This window comes from Scomber japonicus, chromosome 2 (genome assembly GCF_027409825.1).
Source record: "Scomber japonicus isolate fScoJap1 chromosome 2, fScoJap1.pri, whole genome shotgun sequence".
Classification (NCBI taxonomy): domain Eukaryota; kingdom Metazoa; phylum Chordata; class Actinopteri; order Scombriformes; family Scombridae; genus Scomber; species Scomber japonicus.
In genome coordinates, this window is record NC_070579.1 from 18719207 (window position 1) to 18744775 (window position 25569).

Consider the following 25569-nt stretch of genomic DNA (forward strand, 5'->3'; position numbering starts at 1 on the left):
AGCAGCACAGTGTACAGTGAAAAAAAAGAATAGCGTCAATAAAAAAGAATAAAAAAACAATAAATAATAATTAAGTACAAAAGCAGCAAAAACAATAGTAGTAAAATAAAAGCAACATTATGTACAAGAGTAAAATTGGTCTTGAGTGATAATATACCTGAGTTTGATATTGTTATTGCACAGATTTAAAGTGAAAAATATATACATGCAGGCTACAGCACTTACAGATGGCTGGATGATACACTCTATTTTAGTTGACAATTTAATGAATCTGGATTTTGTGATTTTGTAAAACTGTTTTAAAATTAATTTGTAACTGTTGTCATTGCACACCGTATAATAGTAGCAGTTTTGAAATGAGATATAACACTTGAAATTAAATATTGACTGTACAAAGGAAATATGGATTGTGACAAAGAATTGAGTGTAGGAAATATATGCTTCTGGAAAGTGTCTGTAGGTGGAGTTTTTTATGGATCTCAGTCCCAGAGACAAGTTCAAAGAGTCTGTATCCATGGTGGGATGTGTCGGAGATGCATGCTGCCTGGCTCTGGAGGAGTGCATAGATATTATTAGGATTAATTGGTGCAATCATCTTAATGGAATTTTTTTAATAGTTACCTTTACTTATACATGACCTAATGTACAACTAAATGACAGTTTGTAGACTAAAAAGGAATCAATTAATTATTTAATTAATTAAAGCATTTCTATTAGTTAAGTTTTTAGTAAGGTTTCTTTCCTGTTGTAGGCTTGTAATCATCATTTGGTAATGTTTGATGCTTTCAATGAGGAGAACGCAACCAATCATGCATCCAACATGACTTGTAGTCTAACTACATTCAATGTTGATCAAAATAACAGAAATGACAATGCAGGAATACAATGAGACTTATGTCCATTCATCTATTACCCCAGTGCATGTTGGGAGGGTAGTTACACACTGACCTCATTTAATTTAATCCCATGATCAACACGAAACCAGTCATATGAATGCTATCATGGTTTCAACTGTCAACTCATTTTACCTTTATTATACAAGACAACGTCATGCATGATTACAAAATCAATCCTCAAACTGCCTTCAAAGAACCAAATTATCTGGATGAGAATTAACAGGATTATTTTAGTCTGATAACAGCATGTTAGCCTGAATTAGTCAAGCTACACTTGAAGAACAGTTCCCTGGTTTGTGATCATTTAATTGTTTATGCTAATGCTCTGTTAAATCACAATATACTCTGAGGTTACAATGACAATATAATAATAATAATATTCTTTCTTTATGCAAAGCATTCCAACAAAAAAATACTACAAATGACTTCAAACCGCATCAAAGTAGAGACATTAAAATAATTATTAAGAGAACAGCACTAAGAATATTAGAGATAAAATAAGGAACAGTCAGAAATAACTGTGATCTAAGACCACAATCAGGCTGATCGGATGTTAAAAGGTCTATTTTGTGTTCTGGGGTCCAACTTGAATTCTTTATCAAGCCTTTGACTAGCTGTGACTGCCTGATAAAGAGTTCATTAATAGCATCAGGTGTGTTAAAGTGGGGAGATGCCTAAAACATGCAGGGCAGTAGCTCTCCAGGAGCAGGGTTGGAGACCACTGATCTATAACATTTAATCTCTCCTCACACATGAATGCATTAATATCATAATCCAGTAATGTAACAATATCACAATATTTCTACTACAAGGCTTTTTGTGTGTGTGTGTGTGTGTGTGTGTGTGTGTGTGTGTGTGTGTGTGTGTGTGCGTGTGTGTGTGTGTGTGTGTGTGTGTGTGTGTGTGTGTGTGTGTGTGTGTGTGTGCGTGTGTGTGTGTGTGTGTGCGTGTGTGTGTGTGTGTGTGTGTGGATCTACTGTTAATACAGTACAATGTCAAGTCACAGAGAACTTTAACTTGCATGTTCAAAATGGTTTTGAAAACATATGCTCCTTAGAAATGAATGAATTGCAAAAAATACTCAAGTGTCTTCTTATTACCTACAGTATATTCTAAGACTTCAAAACTTTATAATCAGGCATTTGAATTGGGTGTATAATGTGTGTTTGAACCATAGACTGTTTATAAGGAAGGTTTGAACTGTGTTTTTTGTTGTCTTGCATGCAGCTCTCTTTGGAAAAATAATTCTTGGTCTTAATTAGACTTCTTTGATACTTTTGGTAGCATACATTTTGCTGAACATACATTTGAATTAAATAGATTTTTTTTAATGCAATATTTTTGGCGCCAGTGGCAGTAATATTATATACTCACATAATAACCATTACAGTTCTTTGCTGGACAGTTGTGGTGCACATATGCAACATTTGTCTTTCTACTTTTTTCTACAATGAGAACACAATTTAAGCTTTAAGTTGCACAAAACAAAACTGATTTATTACCACGTAATAAAAACCATCTCCAATATTATCAACTGAGGTGTCATTATTGTTTTGCTGAGAGAGGAACAAAATGCTGGAACAGGATGTCCGTGAAAACACGGATTATACCACCAGGATCTTCGCAGGTGCAAATATTGAGAAATGCCAAAATATGTTAACCAAAACATAACATCGATAGCAATCAGATTAGTAGGTGTCATATGAGGACCAGTGCTCCACCCTCGGCGAGCAACGCCCACTGACACGTAAATACCAGGCTGGTTTATGAAACATTCATTTTGTGTGCTGAGAGGATTGAACGACAGGAGACGCACTGGAGAGAAAACTGTGAGCTTTAAAGGGTCTGCTGCGGTTTGTTTCGTCGACCATGCGTCAATACTGGTAGGTGGATTTCGCTCATGCAGCTGTGTGTGAAGCCTGAGTTTGTTTCTGCTGATTTAAAAGTGTATCTGCAGGGTAACACTGAGACATCACGTTTGGTATGTGATGGCAAAGGAGAGCTGGTTCATTTCTGAGCCTAAAGGCAAACATATTGCATTCACCATCTGTAGACTTATGACGATAGTTTATTCACAGTTAGAGCTCATTTTAACCATTGGCAGGTTTCAAGATGAAGAGTAGATTTGAAAAGTAACAAAATTAAATTTAAACTTACGAGTAAAAGTGTATTTAAGCAAGAAGCTACTGTATACATTTTAATTTTGAGGAATTAACTTTGGTGTTTACATTTTTCATACCCCACTTTGTTTCTACCGCTACATTCATTTAACAGCCAATAGTTTGCAGATTAGACACACAAAACATAACACATATACACACACTGTCTCCACCAGCTAAACCGTTAGCCCTTCATATCTATATTTTCCAATGTAGCCTATTTATTTCAGTTTTTTATCATTTAAATGTGGCAACTTTAAAGAAAATGGAAGCAGCAGTTGTGTGATTAAAGTCTGTTTTTATTGCAGAAATCATATTTTGTACATTTATGTACGTATTTCTTGGTTGAACTGTTACTAAGTTGTGTTGATTTTTTTTTTTGCAAAGGAGTATATTAGAAACAATACAAGTATTGTTCAGGCATGAGACAATGAAGCGTGAAAGTATTCAAGCCCCACACCTAGATGTGGGTTTTGCTTATTGTTATACTTAATCCGGATGTTTGGTTTTGCCTGTGCAGAAAGATGTTTATGTAGAGTTTTTCTCAAGAAGGCTGTTTTCACATGTATCTGATGAAAAGGGACAAGAGGTGTGTGTGTGTGGGAGGGGGGGGGGGATTCTTTATATGACAACACAACATATTTATAGATAAAAGTTCACTTTCACATATAACTTCCACACTGCTCATTCCTGCATGGCATTCAAAAGTACAGTATGTCTTTAAAAAGCTACTCAACACTCTCTGAAAGCAAAGGAAAAATGAATAATAAGCTGTTATAAGACCTATTCCAAATACTACACAATCACACATAACATAGCTGCTTAGATGACTTGACTACTAATTAATGTAAATTTGGGACACTCCCAAGTCACACTGTCTATAAATGTTTGACTAAATCCAGGCAAACAACTTAATAAATGAATATTCAACACAATATAATGAAGTGGGAGTGAAAGGTGGGTGCATGTAAATTTGACTCATCACCACTTGTTCAACTTGTCGCTCTTTTTCTCCCTTTTACAGGTCAAGATTCATAGAGAGTTAACTCATATAACATTTCAGTTTGTAGTTTTTCATCAGCACTCAAGATCCCAACTCAGTGACTGGGAACAGCATTGAAACTAATATCATTACAGTGTTTCTCCTAGGTTGACTGCTCTGGGATGGCGGGCGGTGAGCAAAACTCAGAAGTGACTCAGCAGGAACAAATTTTCTGAAATATTATAAAAATGATGCATCATAATGAAGTACCCAACAATATAGCTAGCTAAACGTAATCTCCACCTGCCACAACATTAAAAGCTTCTTAAATGCTATAACATTGTCCTATGGTAATAATAATAATAATCCTATAATATAATATAAATACACTTCCTTTTAATTGAACTTCAGTGCACTTTAGGTACACTTTGTTGCTAATATTTCTGTAACTACTTTTATGAATTTGGAACTTTTATACCTTTTTAATCTCTTTAAATCCATTCTGTTTTCTTTCTTGTCTATGACTTTATTTATATTTTACATGATAATAGAAAAATTTAATCCGGTGTCATGACGTGGCTTAACAGTTCCTATTTACCAGTAATGGTATTAATCAAACAGGTTTCGTTAGTTCCCGTCATTGTTTTTCTTGGCAAGACACAGCCTACTCTGCTTCTGATTGGCCAACCCTGATATTCTTACCCTGACCTTTACTCCTCATCCCTAAACCTAACTATCTCAACCAATGAAAGCATCGGACACTAGCCAAAAAAAAAAACATGAGATCCTTATTAAAAACAAAGGATCATCGCATCCGTTAGCGCCCTAATTATCTTGAAACAAGGAAGTTGAATGTTGGACCAGGACTTGCTCCAAACGGTTTGTGATGTCACACATCATGCTTATAGGTCTGCCTCATAAAATCAGATTATCATTGGGCACAAAGAAACTTTTCACCTTCAGCAGATGAATGTGAAAACAGCCTTTTTTTAAGATTTTTTTTTCTGGCATAGACACCTTTATTCACCAGTAGACAGACAGGAAACATGGGAGAGAGAGGGGAGGGGGGTGTGACATGCAGCAAAGGACCTCTGGCTGGGATTGGAACCGGGGTTGGCTGCGTAAGTGGCATGCGCTCTAACCACTCAACCACCTGCGCGCCCGAAAACAGCCTTCTAGTGTCAAACTCTGCACATACCTCATTCTGCACAGTGAAGATCAAACATTTAACTTTACCAATGAGAATAAAAAGCATTTTTGACTGGAGGGTATTTTAAGTAAATAATCTAACAATTATTTATATAGCCTACATTAATATTGTACATAAAAAGTATATGACGTAATGAATATGATGTCCTATTATTTCTATCTTCCAGGTCAATAAGTATGTGGGTCACAACACTGGTGGTGGTTCTGCTGGCAGGCTGTCAGCCACGTGTATCGGCTGACTGTGACACTGTGGATCCACCACCGGAGGTCTTGCAGCAGAATGGCACTCTGTATGCAGCCTGCAAAATGAGGCCCAGCACATCACTAGCTGAGGGTCTGCCCAAAGTTTATGGTCAAGTGCTGTTTAAGCAGGATTATCCTGAGGGAAAGCTCAAAGTCCTTCTCCGCTCCAGTGGGTTTCCCAGAGGGAGCAATCCAGAGCCCAGAGCGATACATATTCATCAGTATGGAGACCTGAGTCGGGGCTGTGACTCCACCGGTGGCCACTACAATCCAGACGGCGTAGATCACCCCAACCACCCTGGAGACTTTGGTAACTTTGACTCCCAACAAGGAAAAATCAATACAATGATTGAATCTGAGGCAACATTGTTCGGAAGTCAGTCTGTGATTGGAAGAGCTGTGGTGATCCATGAAAAGATAGATGACTTAGGCCGTGGTGGGGATGCTGGGAGCCTGCTGCATGGAAATGCAGGCCGGAGGCTTGGCTGCTGTATTATTGGGATAACCTCCCCCAATCTCTGGAATATGTATGCTATGAGGAGAAATTAATCCCACAGTAATGGCATACACTTAAAGGTTTTGCCTTTGTTTTCATTCATTGTATTCCTTGTCTGATACTCAAAAAAAATCAATGACCAAATCAACTCTGATTCTCTAAAGATTAAACATCACAGCTTGTTGTGGTCTGTTCTAGCAACTTGTGACCACATCCAGCTGTGAGGTTTAGTGCAATGCCACATCACTGCTGTGCAGGGTGTGGAAAAAAGCATGTTTTTTAAATGACAGGGTAGGTAGGGAAATTACTATTAAATGCCTTGAAAATGTATTTTCTTTATCAGGTTATTAAGTCTCACAAGAAAATTACTGAGGGAGAGGTTTCTGTATTTGTTTTGCTTGACTTTTCTCATTGAAGTCATCTAAAGATCTGTTTTTCTTTTAAATCACTGCTTATTTAATCATGAATATTTAATATTTTTAAAGAATGCTTAAGAATAGAAACCAGGTTCTCTGGGGCTTTAAAATGAGGTCTGTCAAACAAGAATTGGTTTTAAAGTAGTCTGCCTACTTCAAATATATATATATATTGTGATATGACAAGCTGATGCTAAGCAGGTGTGATATTTACCACAAATAAGTTATGCATCTTTCAACACTACATAATTAACATTAGACATAACACACAGCTTGGGCATTGGACAAATTACAAGTTTTAACCAGAAGATAAAGATAAATATATTACAATTCATCCTGTTGGAACATAGATATATTACAAATTTGGTAATATGGCAATCCATCTCATAGCTGACAAGACACTTCATCCAAGTCATTCTCTGGGTACCATGGATATCTAAACAATATTTAATGACGATCAGTTTAATAGCTGCTGATATATTTGAGTCTATTTTATTTCAGATCTGATGCCCAAAACAGTCACAACAAACCAGTTAATGAAAATGTATTTATTTTTCATAAATAAATCAATTTGATACACATTCAACATTTACAGTGCACATATATGGCTCTATGGAATTTCTACATATCTGGTAAATAAATATTTTTCACTATAAAAAGAAAATTAGACATGACAAAGACACAAATCACAAACAAAGACATCAGTGCTGGTAGTCTAGATACTGCGGCTTCACTGTGTTACAGACTAAGTTCAGTAAATATATTCTTTAAAGGTGTGATGGGATCTTTTTGTCCAGTGTCAGTTGACAAATGCGTGTAAACCATGACATGCTGTGTGACTGAAGATGTCTGCTAAAGTTGGAAGCATGGGTTTGAAAATGCAGTTTTATTGAATAGTATATTATCATGTAGCATTTGTGTGTAGCTCTTGATAATACTTGTTTTTATGGCTGGAGGAGTAAATGTCCTCCAGTATATCTTAAAACAACAGGAAGAAGTGAAACTGTTTTATATAGTGGTTTTAAGAACAACATAAATGTGCTCAATTAGTTCAAACTCTGTTCACAATCATGGGATGTCTCTTTGTTGATGTAATGATCAATAAATAATTGTTGGTTTCCTTTAATGCTGATATATGGGAGTGTGGACAGAGGTAGAAAGGTGAAGGAGAAACCTTCTGACAACACCAACCCGTCAACTGGCAGAAGAGCTATATGAGCTTAAGGTTTGAATTGTGCTTTGTCCCTTTTTAGCTTTTCATCTGTTTTCCGTGCGAGACAAAATCTGAATTGTTGTCAATTCCAGAGTTAACAGCGTGAATGTAATGCAAAATACATTTTCCACCAGCAACGTCAAATTCAGAGTAAGGATTCACACGACTACAGTCATTTTGTGATTCATAGCAGGAACACATATTAGCCACATAGCTAAAGGTCTCTTTCCATAGCCCTTGTTTGCTACTTTTTATATCGTTTGATACTTTTTACATTATTGGCCTTTACCCACTTAGTCACAATTGATGACTATTTATCGAAGCGTTAATATTTTGTAAAAAGCACCAATAACCATCTCTATAATATTGTCATAGTATCATTATCAAAGTATTTGGTCAAAAATATTGTGATGTTTGATTTTTGCCATATTTTCCAGCCCTAGGTTTGGCTGGGTGGTAGCAAGACAGGCCTTCTTGCTCAACATCAGTTCCTAAAACCTAGTGAAAAGCCAAAATAGCAGCTTATTATCCTCCATGGTTTTTGGAATCAGATGTTCAACAATCATACACGGTTGCAATGTTCAGGTGTCCAGATGTTTTTGGTATTTGAAAATCGTCAATCAAAAAAGTGGGAACAAGTAAAAGTCAAATGATCGGTTATTGTTTTTAACTATGAGAGGTAACACTAAGATGTATTTAGGTTTGCTATCATTCTTACTACTTTCTCAGGCCTGTATTTATTAAAAAATTGCCAACTGACTGGCACAAAGTTTTAAAATACTTTTTGGGATTTTCAGACAGCGGTGTGTAATCATGTTTTCAGATTGTGATCATTATAATACAATAACACGCTATTTTGCAAGAGTAACAGATAAATTGTATCACTCTCTTGATATTTCTTCATTATTCATAAAAATAAATAAAATAGCATTCTATTAGATCTCTCTTTTTTAATGAGGCTCCTGGAAGACTTCATATTTCCTGACTAACTCCAACATCTGCCCCGTCAGAAAGCTCTGTCTCCTGGTGTGACTGGACGTCCTCCTGCTCCTCAGTAATGGTTGATGTACTATCAATGGTTTCCTCTATTATAATGCACTCAGTTTCAGTACCAACGGTGTGTTTATCATCCTCTCTTCCTTCCATTGGGTTGGAGTTCTCTGAAGCTTGCTCTGAGTGGCATTCCTCATCTGTTGACTGGTGACTCGTTAAGTCCGTTAAAACCATTGTTATCGGTGACTCCTCGCTGTCATCATACTCTTCACCGTTTTGCGTTTCTGTCTGAGGCTGGGATGTGTAGATCTGCTGGTTCTCACTGGATGGCGACTCCTCGTGAAGTTCCTCTTGACCAGCCGACACAGCTGCTGTTTCACTGTCTTGGTTTACGACGTCTGGTGAGCTCTGCTGATCAGCAGGTGTATTTTTGAAGCCCTCTTCCCCTGCAAGGAGATTCAAAAAACATTTACAGAGCAGCACAAAAAATAGTAGATAACAAACATTTACAACAGTAGAGTCAAACTGAGTATTCACCTTCCTGTGTATCAGAACCTGGCGACTCAGCCTGCTGAGAGCTCAGAATGATGGCGTCTTTTCCTCCTATTGTGACAAAATATTACTCAAAGTAAGTCATTTATAAAAGTGGTAAGAATTCAGTTACTATATCTGTAATGCCACTACTGTTGGATTGGATAGAGAGGGGTAAATGTAATGTGGGGAGATGTTAGAAGAAGAAAATGATGAGTTCAGAGTTTGAAAGCAGTAGAAGAACATACTTCCATGTATTCCCAAAGACACATTATAAGTCAGGCCTCCAGGAAGCAAGAAGGAAAGGGCAGAAGAAAGGATAAGAAAGGTAAATCATTGTAAACAGTGTGTTGAATACAGGTTACAATGATTACACTTGTCTTAATGTAATATATTAGGGCTGCAACTAAGGATGATAGTACATTTTATTTATAGAAGGCTTCTAAAGATAGTCAAAGACGCTGTACATAAGTTAAAAGAATCCTAAACTACAAAAACATACTAAAAGAAAAAAAGGCGCAGGCCATTTATCACACAATAAAAGCAGTTCTAAAAAGATGAGTTTTATTTTCATCATTAATTAATCTAATGATAATTTTCTCAATTAATTGTTTCAGTCCGATTTAACTTCTTCAAATGTCTGATATTGTCCAACCCACAGTCCAAAACCAATAGATATTCAATTTACAATGATATAGAACAGATAAAAGCAGCAAACCCTCACCCACCAACACTTATTTGGCATTTTTATTTGAAAAATCTGATTGAAAGTCTGAAAAAGCTGATTAATTTTCTTTTAATCAACTAATCGTAGACGTTTATCCAATTAAAATACTCATAGCCACCTGGAAGGCTCCATAATCCAGAAATTTCTAGTGTTTTTAGTTTCTTCTCCAGTTCTGCTACTCGAGTTCCAAGAATCCTAAAGACAAAATACAAAAGTTATGCAAACAATGTGTGTACATGAAACATTTTCAGCTGGAGAGAAAGGAGCTGGGGGAGGTGTGTGTCTCAATTTAACATGAAATCATGGCATATGAGTCCCACTGTAGACATCTATCTGAAGTTTGACAGTATCTTTGTGAAACTGGCCACAGGACTTGACAGAGAGTGAACACAGTCCAGACAGTGTTAACAATGAGATTGAGTACTTGTTGATTTGGCGTTGGTGCTGAATCACCATGTTCTTCTCATGGATGGTTTCCAGCAGGGCAGTGGCGAGAGACTTGAGGTCGGAGATGGACTGAGGAGTCACGGGCAAGCTGCAGCCATTTTCTTCAGACAATAACAGTTCCTTCACTGCACACACATCAGTAGTCAGTTACAGACACCGTACCTTCAATTTAATGGTTTACAGAAGCACACACATGCCTGTTCTTCACCATCATCATATTAAGAGAGTTTTAAAAATATGATTCCTCTAACCTTGTTTGGCGGAGAGCACTCCGGTGAGTGCACTGCTGTTGGGTTTCCCACAGATTTTAGAGTTCTTCCTGCACTCCAGGGCACTCTGAAATCAATTCAAAGCATTAGTGAGGATTAAACTGTCGTCTTTTTATTAAAAACATGCTCTTTTACATGGATCTGTGATCTTTAATTTGCCCTGTTTTCACAGTATTGAGAAAATAAACAATCAAAAAATATTGACCACTACTGGCACAGAAGGGGATTCTTTGCCATTTGATCGACATTCGTTGATCCCGCCTCAAATACGAGGTAATGAACGGCTCCTCGTCAGACCCTACCTCAATCTCACATGAGATTGAGATGCGGTCTGGTGTTAGCCAGGCTAGGTTTCTGGTATTTACTTTTGGATATTTTGTAGACCACTAACTGGGTATTTTTTACCGTCATATCAGGCATTTTAGTTTTAACATAAACCATGATCTTTCCCTAACCCTTGTGCCTAAACCTAACCATTTTAACCCAAACCATGGGAATGATTGGCTTATAACCAGCCAGCAAAAATGTTTCTCCATTTTGAAACAGTTTGAATACCAATACCAATAGAAATACTATTGACAAGGAGGAATCCATACCAAAAGCCTGTTGCTTAAAAAAGTGTAGTTACCTTGTACTTCAACAGATTTGTTTTGAGCAAGTTGACCTCTTCTTGAAGTTGACGGAGCCTTTCATGCAAATACCTGAAAAACATTTTTAATCAAAAGCTTCAATTCAAAAGTCAATCTTTTTATGTGGAGAAAAAACCTTCATGTTATAACTAAGTCAAATCCAAAGTCATTATGTTATAATTTCTTATTCTATAGTTAAATACACATTAATACATTAATAATGAAATAATACTTTCTTTCACTGAACTAGCTGAGTAGTAGAAGGATAACAGTGTTTCAACAGGATGCTAAGCTTAGAGATTCTGCCGTTACCTTTGGAAACTGCTGCAGATATTCTAATATTCGTAACAGTGAGGCACAGAAGCACCAACAATGATAGTTTTAAAAAACACAAACCTGTTCTCCATGCAGAGCGCATCTATGTCCAAAATCCGAATCTCATCATTCCCCACAATGTGATTAATTTCTATGTTAAGACGATGAGCTTTCTGCTGGAACACGTCCCGTTCCGCTTGTACATCCTGAAGCTCGTCTGTCAGAGATTTGACGCTGTGTTCCAGCACCTCGTTCTGCAGCGACACAAATCACACAGACATAATCACACAGAGTACATAAACTGTGGCATAATATTTAATCTGTTCTTATTTATTTCTTTATTACTAATATAACTAATTAAAGAAAGCCACAGTTCCAGACAAACTATGTGCAGCCATATTTGACATATTCTTTATTATTAAGACATCTTATCCTGAATGATCACAGCCACAAATCTGTCATAAATATGTGACATGACGACTTTGTTTGTCTGAAATTAAAATAACAGAAGAAAGAATTAATGTCATTGCTGTCTTTATAATTTGGGAGCACGTGTTTTTGTTATTAGGAGGAAGTGGGAGCTCTTATTGCAAAGACAAAGGATGTTTTGTTGTTGTTGTTGTTGTGCATGTTGTGAAATTTCAGGCAGCGTTTAATTACTGTGATCCTAATCTAATTTTTAGTTAAGCAGCTGACTGAAAGCGATGAACTGAATGTCACCTGAATAGCCTGAATAACCTCAACAGTCCTCACCTGCTCTCCAGCTCTTTCTAACTGTTTGACCAGATCCTCTCGCTCGTGTGCTGGAAAGTGTCGAGCGCCAACCTCCTCATCTCCCAGCCTCTGTTTGGTGATGGTCATTCGTAGGAGCTGTGGGAACATGGATCCACCAGTAGTAATGTAACTTCACAGATAATTTGTCCATAGGTCATACAATATCTATAATCCTCCTGATTTATTGAATTGCATGATCTCAATTTTATGTATTCCAATCAACCTGATCACAATTTATTTTGACTGATTCAAAACTGACAAACATTTGATGTGTTGGAGACATACTAAGTAAAATAAACGTTATATACATTATATATTATATATATATTTAACATTATAATCTTATTTGTTATTAACCAAACATTCAATAAGGCAGAAAAAAATGACCTGGTACCTTGTTATCACCCTGAGCTTCTACCAGTCGCTGTTTCAGCTCCTTCACCTCTTCAGAAAGTTGGTTACTTTTTTCTCTGGAGTCTCTCAGTAGCTGGGCTAAATTTACCTGAATAAGACATGAACGTCAGTTTGAGTCAGCATTTAGGGCTGTGCAGAACAACATGGGTTTCATATAACATCTGCATGCTAACATTCTCACAACTATGCCAACATGATGATACTCAGCAGATATAATGTTGACCTTGTTCAGCATTTTAGATTAGTATGTTAGCTAATTAACACTAAACACAAAGGTTAGCTAAGGCTGATGGGAATGTCATTAATTCAGCAGGCATTTGGTCATAAACCAAAGTATATTATGCTGCTGATGGTGCTAGAGGAAAGGACAGAGGAGCCCCAAGTTATTATAATTAATTCTGAGGGGTCATGAATGTTTCTAAATTTGAAGGCAATCCATCTAATAGTTATTGAAACAATTATCCTAAAAATAAAAGCCCACAAATGTCAGCCTAACAGCAGTGATGTCTGTTGTGGAGATATTTCTGTCAGGACCAAAGTGACAGTTGGTTCGACCTACATTGTCTGGCAAGAAATTTCCCTCAACTTTTAAAATAAAATCATTACAGAGGTCACAGTGGTGAGGAGCATCCCATCAGCCATGATGAACTGTTACCGTTTTCCCAATGAAATGTTGTTACAGACATTGGCGGTACACTGTCCTCTGCCCACTGGCAATGATCAATTAAAACTGACTGTGTTACGAAACTGCTCCCAAAAAAGAAAAATCAGTGCACAGACACAGCTGGATTCAATGGTACAAGAATTATGTCTTGTTTCATGATTTCTGGATATTCGAGTAAAACAGCATCAGCAAGTCAAAATCACTCACTTGATTTCGTTTCTCAGGAGGCAGCGACAGATCTCCATCCTATTGATTGTTAAATGAAAATAACAGAAATCACCATTAATCACAATATCTAATACCACATGTTTATTCTACGTATTTTCAGATCTGTACTTGTTCAGCACACACTGAGGTCTTACAATGAGCTCCCTGTACTTCTTCTTGAGTCCTTGGTGCCGCTCACGAAGCTGGTTGGCCATCAGTTTGTACTGATCCCGCTCCTGCTGGCAGGTGTCCAGCTCTTTAGACAGAATCAGAAGAGCTTCTTTCTTGCTCTCCAACTTCCGCTTACAAATTACAAACTGCAAGCAGGAGAGTAAAACAAATATTATTATTATGAATATGAAAACATGAAAAACAAAAACAAAAATATCACAATACACAGATGAGGCCTCTTCTGATGTTAATGTTAATATATGAAATCACCATTTTTCAGTGAGTTCCCTTAAATTTAATATAATGATATAATTGTTTTAATTTTATTTGTTACAGTTACTCACCTATTTATTTTTGTTTTGTTTGAACAAAACCAAACACAGAGGGCCTTTCATGGCCACTATATGTTCCCCTACACAGTTGGAAGGGTTAGGGTGAGGGGAGGTGTATTCAGTTAGTTGCAATCTGCAACCTCACCACTAGATGACTCCAAATCCTACACACAGGTCCTTCAATCTCTGCATTACTTTCTCAATTAATCAATCAGTTGTTTGGTCCATAAAATGTCAGAAAATCGTGAAAATTGACAATTTATGTTTCCCAAAGCACAACATGATGCTCTCAAATGTCTTGTTTTTGTCCACAAACCAAAGATATTCAGTTTACTCTGATAGAAGACGAAGTTCCAGCTTCTCAATTGTGAATATTTTATGGATCCTTTAGACAATTTTTTTTTTAAAGTTAAGCAATTAATACATTATCAAAGTAGGTGCAACCAATAGATTGAGCAACTTATTGTTCCAGCTCTTGGTAACATGAATATGGGGGTAATGACAGACCTTTAAGTTTCATCTACAGATATTGATTGTGAGATATATCTCTAATAACTAGTGACAATTTAAAACACCTGCTGTGTGCTGCATGCTGTTTTACATGTAAGTTACTTTGTAAAATGACGGACTCTGCAGGTACAAGGAAACACACAGAAATAAATCCACTTCCTCATGTACGACCGCTGCAGGCTCTCAGAACACACTGAGAGATGTAATCCTGTTTACTCCCTTTAATCTGACTGTCTCTACATCCAAACAGGAGGCGACAAACTGAATTCAGACACATTTTACTATCGACATTATAATGCAGTAGTTACTCCAGCATCAGTGCAGGTTATAGTGTGCATGTCCACGGTGTCTCACCTCGCTGATCATCCCCTGCCAGTCACTCTCGCTCCTCCTGCTCACGTCCATCTCTCTCTGCGGCGCAGAAAACCCCTTAATGACAACTACTGAGGATCAAACAGGCACCACCGGGCTGTGGTTGCTCCTGCTGAACATTTTGACATTTTGCATCGTCAAGACGGATTAGCTGATCGGGGAAATACGGACTGCATCATTTCCGCTCGTCATACGTCATAGCTTCGTCACGACGCTTTTGGAGATGCGCGTAAAACCAAGGAAAGGACAACTACTAGTCTGCTTGCGTAAAACTCAGAAAGGACACTATTAAAGACTATAAAGAGTTATTTCTTCCTATGAACACGAGCTTTGTTTCTTCAGACTGTTCTTAGGAGACATAAATGTTATTAAGGAGCTCTAATGGGATATATTATGGACTGTCTCATTTTCCTGGCCACCCCTGTGTGAACAATTGAACTGGCATAAAATACGGTTAACTGGTGGTAAATATTGTATTAATAACATTTTGAATGAGGTATTTTGCATCCAAATAAAACACGTGTTGAAGAGGAGGTTAAGGCTGGATATTGAATATTTTTGTGACGTCTGTAGATTAGAAAAAAATAAACATCCGTTTAGTCTTCTTTGTTTTGAGGACAATTTGAGAGACAAAGATTTTGTTTACTTTGTACTTTTCATTTTATTAATTGGGAAACTTCACATAAATATACAATAAAAATAAGAAATGCATTTGTTTAAAATGTTCTTATCGTGACTGCCAATTAATATCCATAGATGTAAACATCTCAAACAAAAAGATAAATTATAGATCAGACAGCCATCAGGAGTATAGGCTGAAATAAACAACAATAACCACATTTACACTAGGGGGGATTTGCAGCTTTTAAAGCGCTAAACAGTCAAATTATGTTAATCCTTATGTAGCCGACTGAAAGATAGTACAGAGGAAAAGCTGAACAGCTTTAAGACATTTTGAGGCTTGTTCAGAGGTCAAGACATGGGACGAGAAAAAATGGATATCTATACAAATACCCTCAGCACCTGATTTATAACCCCAAAGTACAGAAGTACTTGGGCTGGCTTGTCACTATCTTAATTCTTAAAGAGCATAAGAGGGAAAATTGAGACCTTAGTTGAGGTTATTTATGTTATTAGACAAAACTTCTTAATATTAATATTCTCTGGATACTGTAAATTAAAAATGTTTTGGAACTACAAACTGTATCATCCCATAAAGGATGATCAAATGTTGATAAAGTAGTCTCTGTTTGTGCATGACAGGACTGATGTCAGACACGTAGGCCTCTTGGTGTTCTTTGGTGATGTTGTCAACAGTCTCTGAAATAAACCAAATGATGTCATCATTTGTCATCTGCAGCAATTGAAACAAAATTCCGTCTCAGTTGCTGACAGCGCGATCAGTTTCAGACATGTTGTCTGATGCACTTTGTCTTGGCTACATGGTCACATTTCACCGTTTGTACTTCTGTCACAGAGTGAAAAACTAATTCAGACCATTCATATGGTTAAATGTTCTTTAATGCATTTCAACAAACTCATCCTTACATAAGACGGTGTGTAAAAGATCAATTTTTAACCAGCAGTGAAAAAAATATTTACATAATTGTCATTATCAGTTGTACTAGGGATTAATAAAAAGGTAATTTATTTATTTAATTAATTTTTTAAAGAAATCTCAAAATGCTAACAAAACGTATTGCTAATAGATCTTTTTGTGATTTTAATTTAATTAATTTCACAGTTTAACACAGATTTGAACATATTTAAAGACCATGGCCTAATTGACACACCATTATTATACATGTGAACAAGATTTCTGCTCTAAAACCAATGGACTTTAATTAAATCTGTACAATACATGAAACATATCAAAAAATCTGTAAAGAAAAGATCACACATTTGTGTCTCCCACAAAGCATGTTAAGACAAATAGCAGCACAATTAACCTTGTGATTGTAATTCAGAGCAACACTTAGTATTATACATTTTACATAGGCATCAGGAATAAATTACATAATATTTTGTTCTGCTATTAATCAGGCACTCTTTTAGCTTGACATAAATGTTGTGCAGTTAGTCTTAAGCTTGTGATATTAAGGGAATACATTCAGCTGTGTTTTTGGTAAGTAAGGAAACCTCAGCATCGTGCACATTAGAAACCAGCAGTCATGACAGTTTTTGGGAAGAGCCGGTGTCAGACTTTCTAATTGGCTGCTTAGAGGAACAAAGTTGCTGTTGTCCCAAGAAAACCACATCAAGTAGAGATAGGCTTTAGGGTTACTTCTGGCAATTTCTGTATGGTTGGACAGATTGAGCCCAGTTTTCACTCTGGGCAGTCACAAAAGAAGTGTCTGGTTCTGTTTTGGTCTCAGCAGAGCAACATACACTATTTCAGGTCTCTGCTGAATGATCATCAGGTTCAAAGCATGTGTAGGATTTTTTTTTAAAAACAATATGTACTTTGAAATGGTTTCTGCTTGGTATTAGCATTATTCCTGTTCATAACTTGCTACTATGGTCAAAACTAACGCCATGCTGTAGTCCTCAGGACCATGGCCAACCTTTGGCTCAGCCATTTTTTGCTTGTTAGAATTATAGTAAAGTGCCAACACCTTTTTTGATCATATCTAGTATCCCAATACATTCTGTTCATGCTTTTTAAATATTAAGTTCATAAGTTGCCATTGTTTTATATTTCTGCCAGCCTTCTGGTCAGTCATTAATCATACTTCAACAGCTGCTAGAAATGCATGAGTTGCAGAAACTTGCCAGACAAAAAATCTCTCAAGCTAGGAAAGATGACTCTAATTGCATAAGGAAGCCATACAGTATTTGAGACTCATTTCTAGCGAATTCACAATATTGCATTGAGAGACCAACACGTAGTGTGATTAATAGTTATTTTGCTTAGCATTATAAGCTTAAATCGACAATAATATGCTCAAAAACCATTGATTTACCCTTAAAGCTAGATGAAAAGATGAAATTCCTCCTGTCAGTGCTCATTGCAGTAATTGATCGTGGTGACTGCACATAAATGTCCTTGAACTTGTGAAAGGTTTTGGTTTCTGCATCCCAGAGGTAGATTTGTGTGAAAGAGTAATCGCTGCCAAGGGCAAGGTAGTGTCTGTCTGTGAAGGTGAAAGGCTGGAGAATCATCGCTCCTCGAGAGGGTAGAGGTTGCACCTCAGTGAACTGCTTGTTGGTCCACTTGAGGACTTTGGAGTCACCAATGTAGCAGGTCATGGCCAGATACAACTCGCCTTCCAGCCGGAAAGCTTTCACTGACACCACGTCATCAACGCTTGGGATTTCCCCATGAAGTATGAACTTCTGAGTGCTCTTGTTCCAGAGGTAGATGACAGGTGACTGAGAGCGACTTGCTAAGATGAGGTAGGACTTCCCGTCTTCCTCGACAAATTCAGCATCTGTATCACGGAACCATTCGTGGAGAAACTGATATGAGAAGAAACCAGTTTCATTGCGGTCAGGTTGGTCGGTCCACTTGTACATAGTAGACATTCCCGCTTTGGAGCTGTCCACAATTATAAAGTACCACACACTGTCCATTTGAAAGACCTCAATATCATTTGGCTTTGAGATGTTGAACACTTCAATCGTTTGAAATTTTGTGAACTTGTTTTGTTGATCGTCAAACCTGTAGATGTGGGAACCACCAAATAGCTGGGTAACAATTATCAAGACGTGGTTGTCAACCAGAACTGACTTGCAACCAACAACAGATTTCCCTGTGAAGAAAAGAAATTGTCAGTAGCAATAAAACACAGAAAGTTACATCAAAGGATAGGCATGGCGATTTTCAGTATTTTTCTTGTTGTCAACAAATCACATGACAAGAGCCAAACTAACAATGATCTGATCTTTCATGTAACATATAAATGAACAACACCATTGAACTGGGTGTTCCTTTATCATGAAGATTATGGGCATGGTAGTTAGTTTAGAAATGGTTCCAAAGACTATTAACAGTGACAGCTCAATGATGTCTTTTTAAAAGCTTTTGGACAACAATCGAGGCCTATGGCCCAGAGGATTACGATATATCAGGCATTAGATACACACACAGTACCGTAAGTAGGATCAGTTCTCTGCACATGTGATTTGTTCATAATTTGAAAAATACAGAAAATGGCCGTCTTCATCCTTTAAGTGGATCAAAAACTAACACTAAAAATAATATTTTTATTAGTTATATAAAAAAAAGGCTAGATACCTATTTTACTTTAAATACTCACTTTTTTTATTGTCGACATATCCTATGAAAAAAGCATCAATGCATTGGTCTAAATGTGGAAACCTTTATAAACAAGTCACAAACATAACATTTTATTTTTCAAAAAGTCAAAATGAAACTGTAAATTAACAGTTACTCCACAAGTGAATAATGTATTTGTTGGGGACTGTTTTCTGCTGCTGATTTGGTACTCTACACTGAGTAAAATGGACTGAAAATAAACAATGCCCTTGTTCATTGTGTTGACGGAGCATGTCACCCTGTGCAACAGTGTGGCTAACTGATGTGATTGTTGTTGTTTTTGGAAAACAATTGAGCTCTATGGCACAGTGGAATAAGATATAAACGGTTTTGGCAACACAGACAATACTTGTAAGTAGGGCTTTGTTCTGTTCTTCTTGTGAGATTTGTTGACAATAAAGATTTCAGACTTATCCTTTGAAAATTGTTTTGTGTGGGTGTCATCAAACCTGTTATATTATCAAATTTTCTGAAGTTCATTTCAATGTGATCCCACTCCATGACCACACAGCTGTTGGAGTTGGGTGCTGCCATCGCCACATAGATGTCCTCTTTAAAGAAGAAGATGTCCGCTGACATGGACTGAATGGGAATGGACTGATGACGCACAAAATCTATGAGATGCAGAAAAGAAACTGATAGTTTGCTGACACATTGAGAGGGTCAATATTTAGATCCTTGCTGATTAAATCACTTTTTTCCCTACCTCCTCCTGTAATATTGGAATGTGAAGGAAAAAAACACTGTTCAAAGAAATGACTGAAGCTTATAAAAGCAGTAAATTTAGATACTCCTTGGCTAATGAACTATTACTATGACAGACAGTAAACCTCCGCTAATTAAAGTGCTTCGATAAGACAGAATGAGGAAATTAAACAGTATGTCTGGCTCTGTAAGAAGGAGGAGACAGAGAGAAACTCCCGAAGAAAACCTATCATGTTAGATTCACAGTCAGTTACCTCAAGCAGAGTTTAAGTTAGCTCTCTTTCTGGAACTGAAAACTTATCTCAGGTAAAAAAAAAACTGCTTCTACTGCTTAAATCTGCTTCTTAAATCACCCTGATGCTAAATGCTCCACTATGCTCATCAGCTGATTGCTAATTGTTGTCTCTCTGCCATTTGGTGCTGGTCATTGCAGCCAAAAACAACACTATGAGAGCTATGAGAATCAAACAAAATAGTGAAGATTACAGCAGTAAAGGCAAAAGTTGTTAATATAAAATATTATAAGGCAATGTAGATTTTTTTTCAGTTTTCTATTTGTTTATGTTTTCGATTGTATGAGGATGTGTGTGCATTGATACTAGTGTGTTTGTTTGTGTGCATACATACTGTATGTGTGGCACACATGTTGGAAAACCTGGAGTCTATATGTTTTTGAGTACAGAATAGTGCATGGTTGTTTCCTGTTGAATTTATAAACAGTTTTATTGATTTCTTTCTCACATTCTATTTTTTTCCTTTTCTCTTTCAACATTACATCTTTAGCTAAGCCTGTAACTATTCATAACAGCTTTTGATATTGTACTCATCTCTTCACCTGTAGAGATGCACTCCCCCGGTGGAATAGGAAGGTCATTGAGCCGCTTGCCCTTCATCTCATTGGGGCCTGCGCAGAAGACATCTGACACTGTGGCGTTTGTGTTTTTCAGCCATGTCATCAGCCACTTGTTCTCACAGTTGCACTGGAAAGAGTTGCCTCGCAGATCCCTAATGTATAACAAGGGAAATCAGCATCAGCAAAATCTAAAAAAATCACCTTGGAAACATTCACTGGCAGAATATATATCTTACTGTGACAGTCCGGTAGTTATAAATGCATTACAATATGTATCATGTATCATATAACATATATATATATATATATATATATATATATATATAAATATACACACACATACAAAGTCAAACAAGAACTGAGTCAGCTTCACTTAAGAGCGTGGTGTAGAAAAAGACGACAGCACACACACAAACCAAGCACACAAACACACTGCTGACACCACAAGTGCTTACTCACAGTTCCAGCAAAGAGTCCAAGTCAAAAAAGAGATCTCTTGGCAGAAACCTCATCTTGTTATTGGCAAGTGATCTGAACCAAAGCCGCAGGGAGACAAGAGAAAAATTGCACTGATAAGTCTTATGTTTGAGCTCTAACATAAGCTTTTCACTAAAATATCAAGATACACTGCATACAGTAGGTCAGAAGTGGAACTCTTGTCAGGTTTCACTTACAGATGAGTCAAATCTCGCAGACCACGTAAGGAATTTTTGGTGATGGTTTCAATTTTGTTTCCTTCAATGAATCTGTTCAACAAATCACATAAGAGACATGTCAGTGTGGACAGGCAAAGATTATGAAATAATTGAGTAGATGGTTGACAGGAAGGTATTTGGTGATTGGAGGCGGTGGTTGGAGTAGAAATGATCTGCAGTTGTATTTACAGCATTATGTATGTGTGTATCCTCCAATTATGATTAAGGGATACATTCAAGTTAATTGTTGAATCAACCCGTGAACAAACTCATGCAAAAATACATTTAAAAGCATGACGTGATGTAACAAATCACACAGAGAAAGCAGTAAATAAATTGAATAATACTTACAAATATTCCAGATGTGGAAGACCAGAGAAAGCATCATCTTTGATTGTGGTCAAAGAATTTGCATTCAGAAGACTGTTAAAGGAAAAGAAAATAAGACACATCAGTGAAGTGAAAATCAAAACTATCACTTTTGCTTCTTTTCTGACTCCAGGTTATAAGAACAGAAAGACATTCATTATTGAATTATTGATACTACATTTTGTCTTGCATGCTGTATTGTCTGTACAAGTAAGCACTTAAAATGTCAATAATCAATAGGTGCACTTACAGCAGCTGAAGAGAAGGCATAAGTGAAAACATTCCCTCTGTGATTTCAGCAATGGATCCATTCACGATGCTCCTGTTTGGGGAAAAAGTGAAGTCAAACTCATTTTGGGACATTTTTTAACACTCTGCACCAGACACATCAAGTGCCAACTCTGCAGGGAAGCTCCGAATAACAAATTGCCTCATTGAATGCAGTATCGCTTGTCCTAGAGGAAATAATCCTTCTCTTGTTATAGGCTTAAGAAATACAATTTTTTTACTTACAACGAGTTAAACTCAGCCGGTATAGTCCGTGGGATCTGTGAGGTGCCGACGCAGATGATTGTCTCCTTGGAGCAGGAGCATCCTGAAGGGCATTTGAAAGAATACCTTTTAGATTCAGCTGATCCATAAATGCACAGTAGCGCAAAACCGGCCAGCAGCCACCGATTAGTAGACGTCATGTCGCTTGTCTTGAGCATTAATGGTAATTAATAATAAAAATAATAATAATAAGCAATGAGACCGAGGTCAGTGCTAGCAGGAGCTTTTATCCGCCTGGGCGACATCAAAGTGCTGCACTAGTGTCAAGTCCTGACACAGGCTGATACTGCTGCAGCTGCGTCCCGGAAAGCTGCCTCAGTTTCGGACAGGGCAGGGGAAAAAACGTCATCTGACCAGCAGTTGCATCACAATGGTAATTTGTTGTGGGGAAAATACACTAAAATAGTGTTCATATGTATTTAAGAATGATTTTAATGTATATGACAAAAAGTAAAGTGGTCTTCAATGTGAGGAATTCAACACCAAAATGCCCCAAAAGTTTTATGTTCAGCACCATGGAGAGCGTTAAAATGTGTCAGGCACGTTTTGGTAATGAGAATGTATCACGTGACAGCGCGTTTTGACTCCATTAGCACATAAACAAAAAACATACTAACATGTAACTCTATATTATCTCTATGCTGCATATACCACAAACACTTACAGGTTACAGCTACATAACTCCTGCTCACTTCAGTCTGGTTGGGATAGATGGAAGTGATGTTTGGATTTCTCTATGGGGGAATAGACACTAAATATTTGTATCTGCATTCAAGTACTGAATCAAATGAAGAATACTATGGGAATGCTTTTACATAAATTAACCAGTAGGGGGAAGCAAACTGCTGATAAAGAAAGAGAGTAACAAAATCCACAGTTTGTAGAAAGATACTCAAAAAATGGAATTACTAAATAATTAAAAATTATTATTATTAAGTATTACTTGTAATACACAAAACTCTATTTCTAATTGTTATAGAAAAAATTTGAGAAAATAACTAAATCATTTTAAATGACTCTTAAGTATTCTTTGTAGATACACCAAACTAAACCAAAACTAAATTGTAGCCTATAGAAAAATATTAAATAATAATGAATAAAATGTAATACATTTAAAAAATATTTTATAATAAAAATGAGAAAATCCCAGGAAAACAGCTGCAGAGCATGTGGCCACATGTCCCACTGCTCTCATCCAGAGTCCACAATCCCTCACATGGAGGCGGTAATTTGTAATTTGGAAATATTATATGTTGAGTTTTTGAGAACAACACAGCACACACAATTTTCCCTCATAAGGAGACTTTTCTTTCTTTCACTTTTTGTATTTTACTGTATTACAATTGTTTTCATTTTTACTATTAAAATTGGCACTGTTACTGTAAAAAGACGATGCAATGTGTGGGTTATGAAACTAGCAATTAAATGCTTAGTTATCTAGAAAATTAATGTATTTTTTTAAGTATTAAGTATTTTTATAAAAATAAAAAATAAATAAATAAATAAAAATCATAATTTTATATTAAAAACTAAAAACAACATAGAAACAGAATATGGAGAGTATTCTGGAGAGTTCAGGATGAGTTTATATGTTTTATTAAAAAATGTCATTTTTCATTTAATTAGTGGAAAATTTTGTTTTTCATGTTTTTCCCACATAAACACAGGGGAAACTTTAGTGCTTGAAGAAAATTAGACATGTGAATAAGAGTAGCTGTGATTTTAACTACTAATGGCTTTAACACCTGAACTGAGCCCCAGAGTAGCTGAAATTATCTGTATTTTATCTAAAGCATCATCATTTGTCTGTTAAATAACTATAAATAATCTGTGTTATACTGGTCATAAACTGTAAATCTGGTTTCCAGTCTGGTTAACAGCTCTCAGTTACACTTTGTTTCATTTAATTATTTCCATTTCCAAATCACAATCATGCTCTGCAAAATGAACTTATTTACTTTGCTTTAAATGCAACATATATCCTTATTCATAGAAAGACACATTATCCAAACAATAGGGTTGTTAGTTATCCCAGCAGGCCCTAACAAGGTGCTGACCTTTGCTGGAGGACCAGTAGTCTATGAGCATGAGTGAAACCAAATACCCATTGCCAGGAGGGAGCAACCGTACATGTCTGCCATTGCTGGCATAATTCATGACAGCTCTGCATCTAGCATTGCTGTTTTTAGGCTAGAGTATCCCTGAAACACTCAGGACACGTGCAAGCTGAAACCAGATGACGCCACGGCAAACATCTCTTTGCTATTTCTTTCTAGACAAACATCAAGATGAGATTGAGGAACTGAAAATACCTGCATGGAGAAAAAAAATACATTTGTCCTCTGTAAAATTATGTTAAGTTCTTTCATGAATATAAAGAGATGTCTGTCACTTGTGACCTTTGACACAGTAAATGTTATATCATTACATTTTGCTCATGTCTTGGATGTCTACACTAGCCTGGCTAACACCAGACCGGTGGTCTGAGGTAGGGTCTAACAATGAGCCGTTCATTTTCTCGTATTTGAGGCGGGATCAACGAATGTAGATCAAATGCTTCTGTACGCTACTGGACAAACTTAAAGCCAATCATCAATCATCGACAGACGATGACGTATTCAGAGCCTTTAGAGAGCAGCGTGAACACATCCTTTTAATGAAGGAAAAATCATGTACTTTTTGTTCTATTTTCACAGTGAACTTGCCTTCCATTTTATTTAGCACACAATCTACTGCTGCTACAGACAGTTGCTGCACCTCCGTGGCTGCCATACTGGATGTAAACAGAGTCGCTCTACAGTCATCATCGCCTTGAGTCTGCCTCCCCGTTCTTTGATTGGTTCCTACGGAGCCCTCTGGTGACATGGTCAAAAAAAAAAAATTAATTGTGGCCACCACAATATTACGGAAGCCTATTGCTGCCACACCAGAAGAAAAAAAACGGATCAGTATCATGTTATAACATGATAGTTTCTTGTTATAACATAAAACTTTTCATGGTATAACATGATAGTTTCTTGTTATAACATAAAACTTTTCATGGTATAACGTGATAGTTTCTTGTTATAACATAAAACTTTTCATGGTATAACGTGATAGTTTCTTGTTATAACATAAAACTTTTCATGGTATAACGTGATAGTTTCT

At 36.7% G+C, this 25569-nt stretch overlaps 4 protein-coding genes across 4 annotated transcripts in view; 2 read left to right on the top strand and 2 right to left on the bottom strand.

Moving 5' to 3' along the window:
* Positions 1–15555, top strand: part of fabp2 (fatty acid binding protein 2, intestinal) — an 89646-nt gene extending 74091 nt beyond the window's left edge. The window contains exon 5 of the mRNA XM_053340734.1: positions 15543–15555. Coding sequence (XP_053196709.1) covers positions 15543–15547 — 5 coding nt within the window. The 3' untranslated portion in view covers positions 15548–15555. The remainder of the gene's footprint in view (positions 1–15542) is intronic.
* On the top strand, positions 2692–6246 carry LOC128380846 (extracellular superoxide dismutase [Cu-Zn]-like). Its single transcript, XM_053340714.1, has 2 exons — positions 2692–2779; positions 5414–6246. Exons 1-2 carry the CDS (start codon positions 2766–2768, stop codon positions 6036–6038), a joined length of 639 nt encoding a protein of 212 aa, XP_053196689.1. The 5' UTR covers positions 2692–2765; the 3' UTR covers positions 6039–6246.
* On the bottom strand, positions 8587–15008 carry LOC128375419 (coiled-coil domain-containing protein 149-like). The gene is made up of 12 exons (XM_053335772.1): positions 14952–15008; positions 13740–13901; positions 13585–13623; positions 12694–12801; positions 12279–12395; positions 11607–11779; positions 11210–11282; positions 10564–10648; positions 10290–10437; positions 9984–10060; positions 9145–9210; positions 8587–9053 (listed from the first exon to the last, which is right to left on the bottom strand). Exons 1-12 carry the CDS (start codon positions 15000–15002, stop codon positions 8587–8589), a joined length of 1566 nt encoding a protein of 521 aa, XP_053191747.1. The 5' UTR covers positions 15003–15008.
* A 2330-nt stretch (positions 15556–17885) lies between the features above and the next one.
* LOC128365708 (leucine-rich repeat LGI family member 2-like) lies at positions 17886–22562 on the bottom strand. Its single transcript, XM_053326284.1, has 8 exons — positions 22384–22562; positions 22121–22192; positions 21853–21924; positions 21481–21552; positions 21266–21337; positions 20789–20958; positions 19698–19862; positions 17886–18721 (listed from the first exon to the last, which is right to left on the bottom strand). The coding sequence occupies exons 1-8, from the start codon at positions 22560–22562 to the stop codon at positions 17886–17888; spliced, it is 1638 nt and encodes a 545-aa protein (XP_053182259.1).
* Between the last annotated feature and the right edge of the window lie 3007 nt (positions 22563–25569).

Excerpts from the sequence above, each read along its gene's own strand:
- LOC128375419 (XM_053335772.1), bottom strand. The coding sequence starts at position 15,002 with ATGGACGTGAGCAGGAGGAGCGAGAGTGACTGGCAGGGGATGATCAGC. Across the intron at positions 10,438-10,563 it reads AGTGCTCTCCGCCAAACAAG|TGAAGGAACTGTTATTGTCT; the intron begins GTTAGAGGAATC and ends ATGTGTGTGCAG. Across the intron at positions 9,211-9,983 it reads TGGATTATGGAGCCTTCCAG|GAGGAAAAGACGCCATCATT; the intron begins GTGGCTATGAGT and ends TTGTCACAATAG.
- LOC128365708 (XM_053326284.1), bottom strand. The coding sequence starts at position 22,562 with ATGACGTCTACTAATCGGTGGCTGCTGGCCGGTTTTGCGCTACTGTGC. Across the intron at positions 21,925-22,120 it reads ATGCCTTCTCTTCAGCTGCT|TCTTCTGAATGCAAATTCTT; the intron begins GTAAGTGCACCT and ends TTCCTTTAACAG. Across the intron at positions 21,338-21,480 it reads CTGCGAGATTTGACTCATCT|ATCACTTGCCAATAACAAGA; the intron begins GTAAGTGAAACC and ends GCTTTGGTTCAG.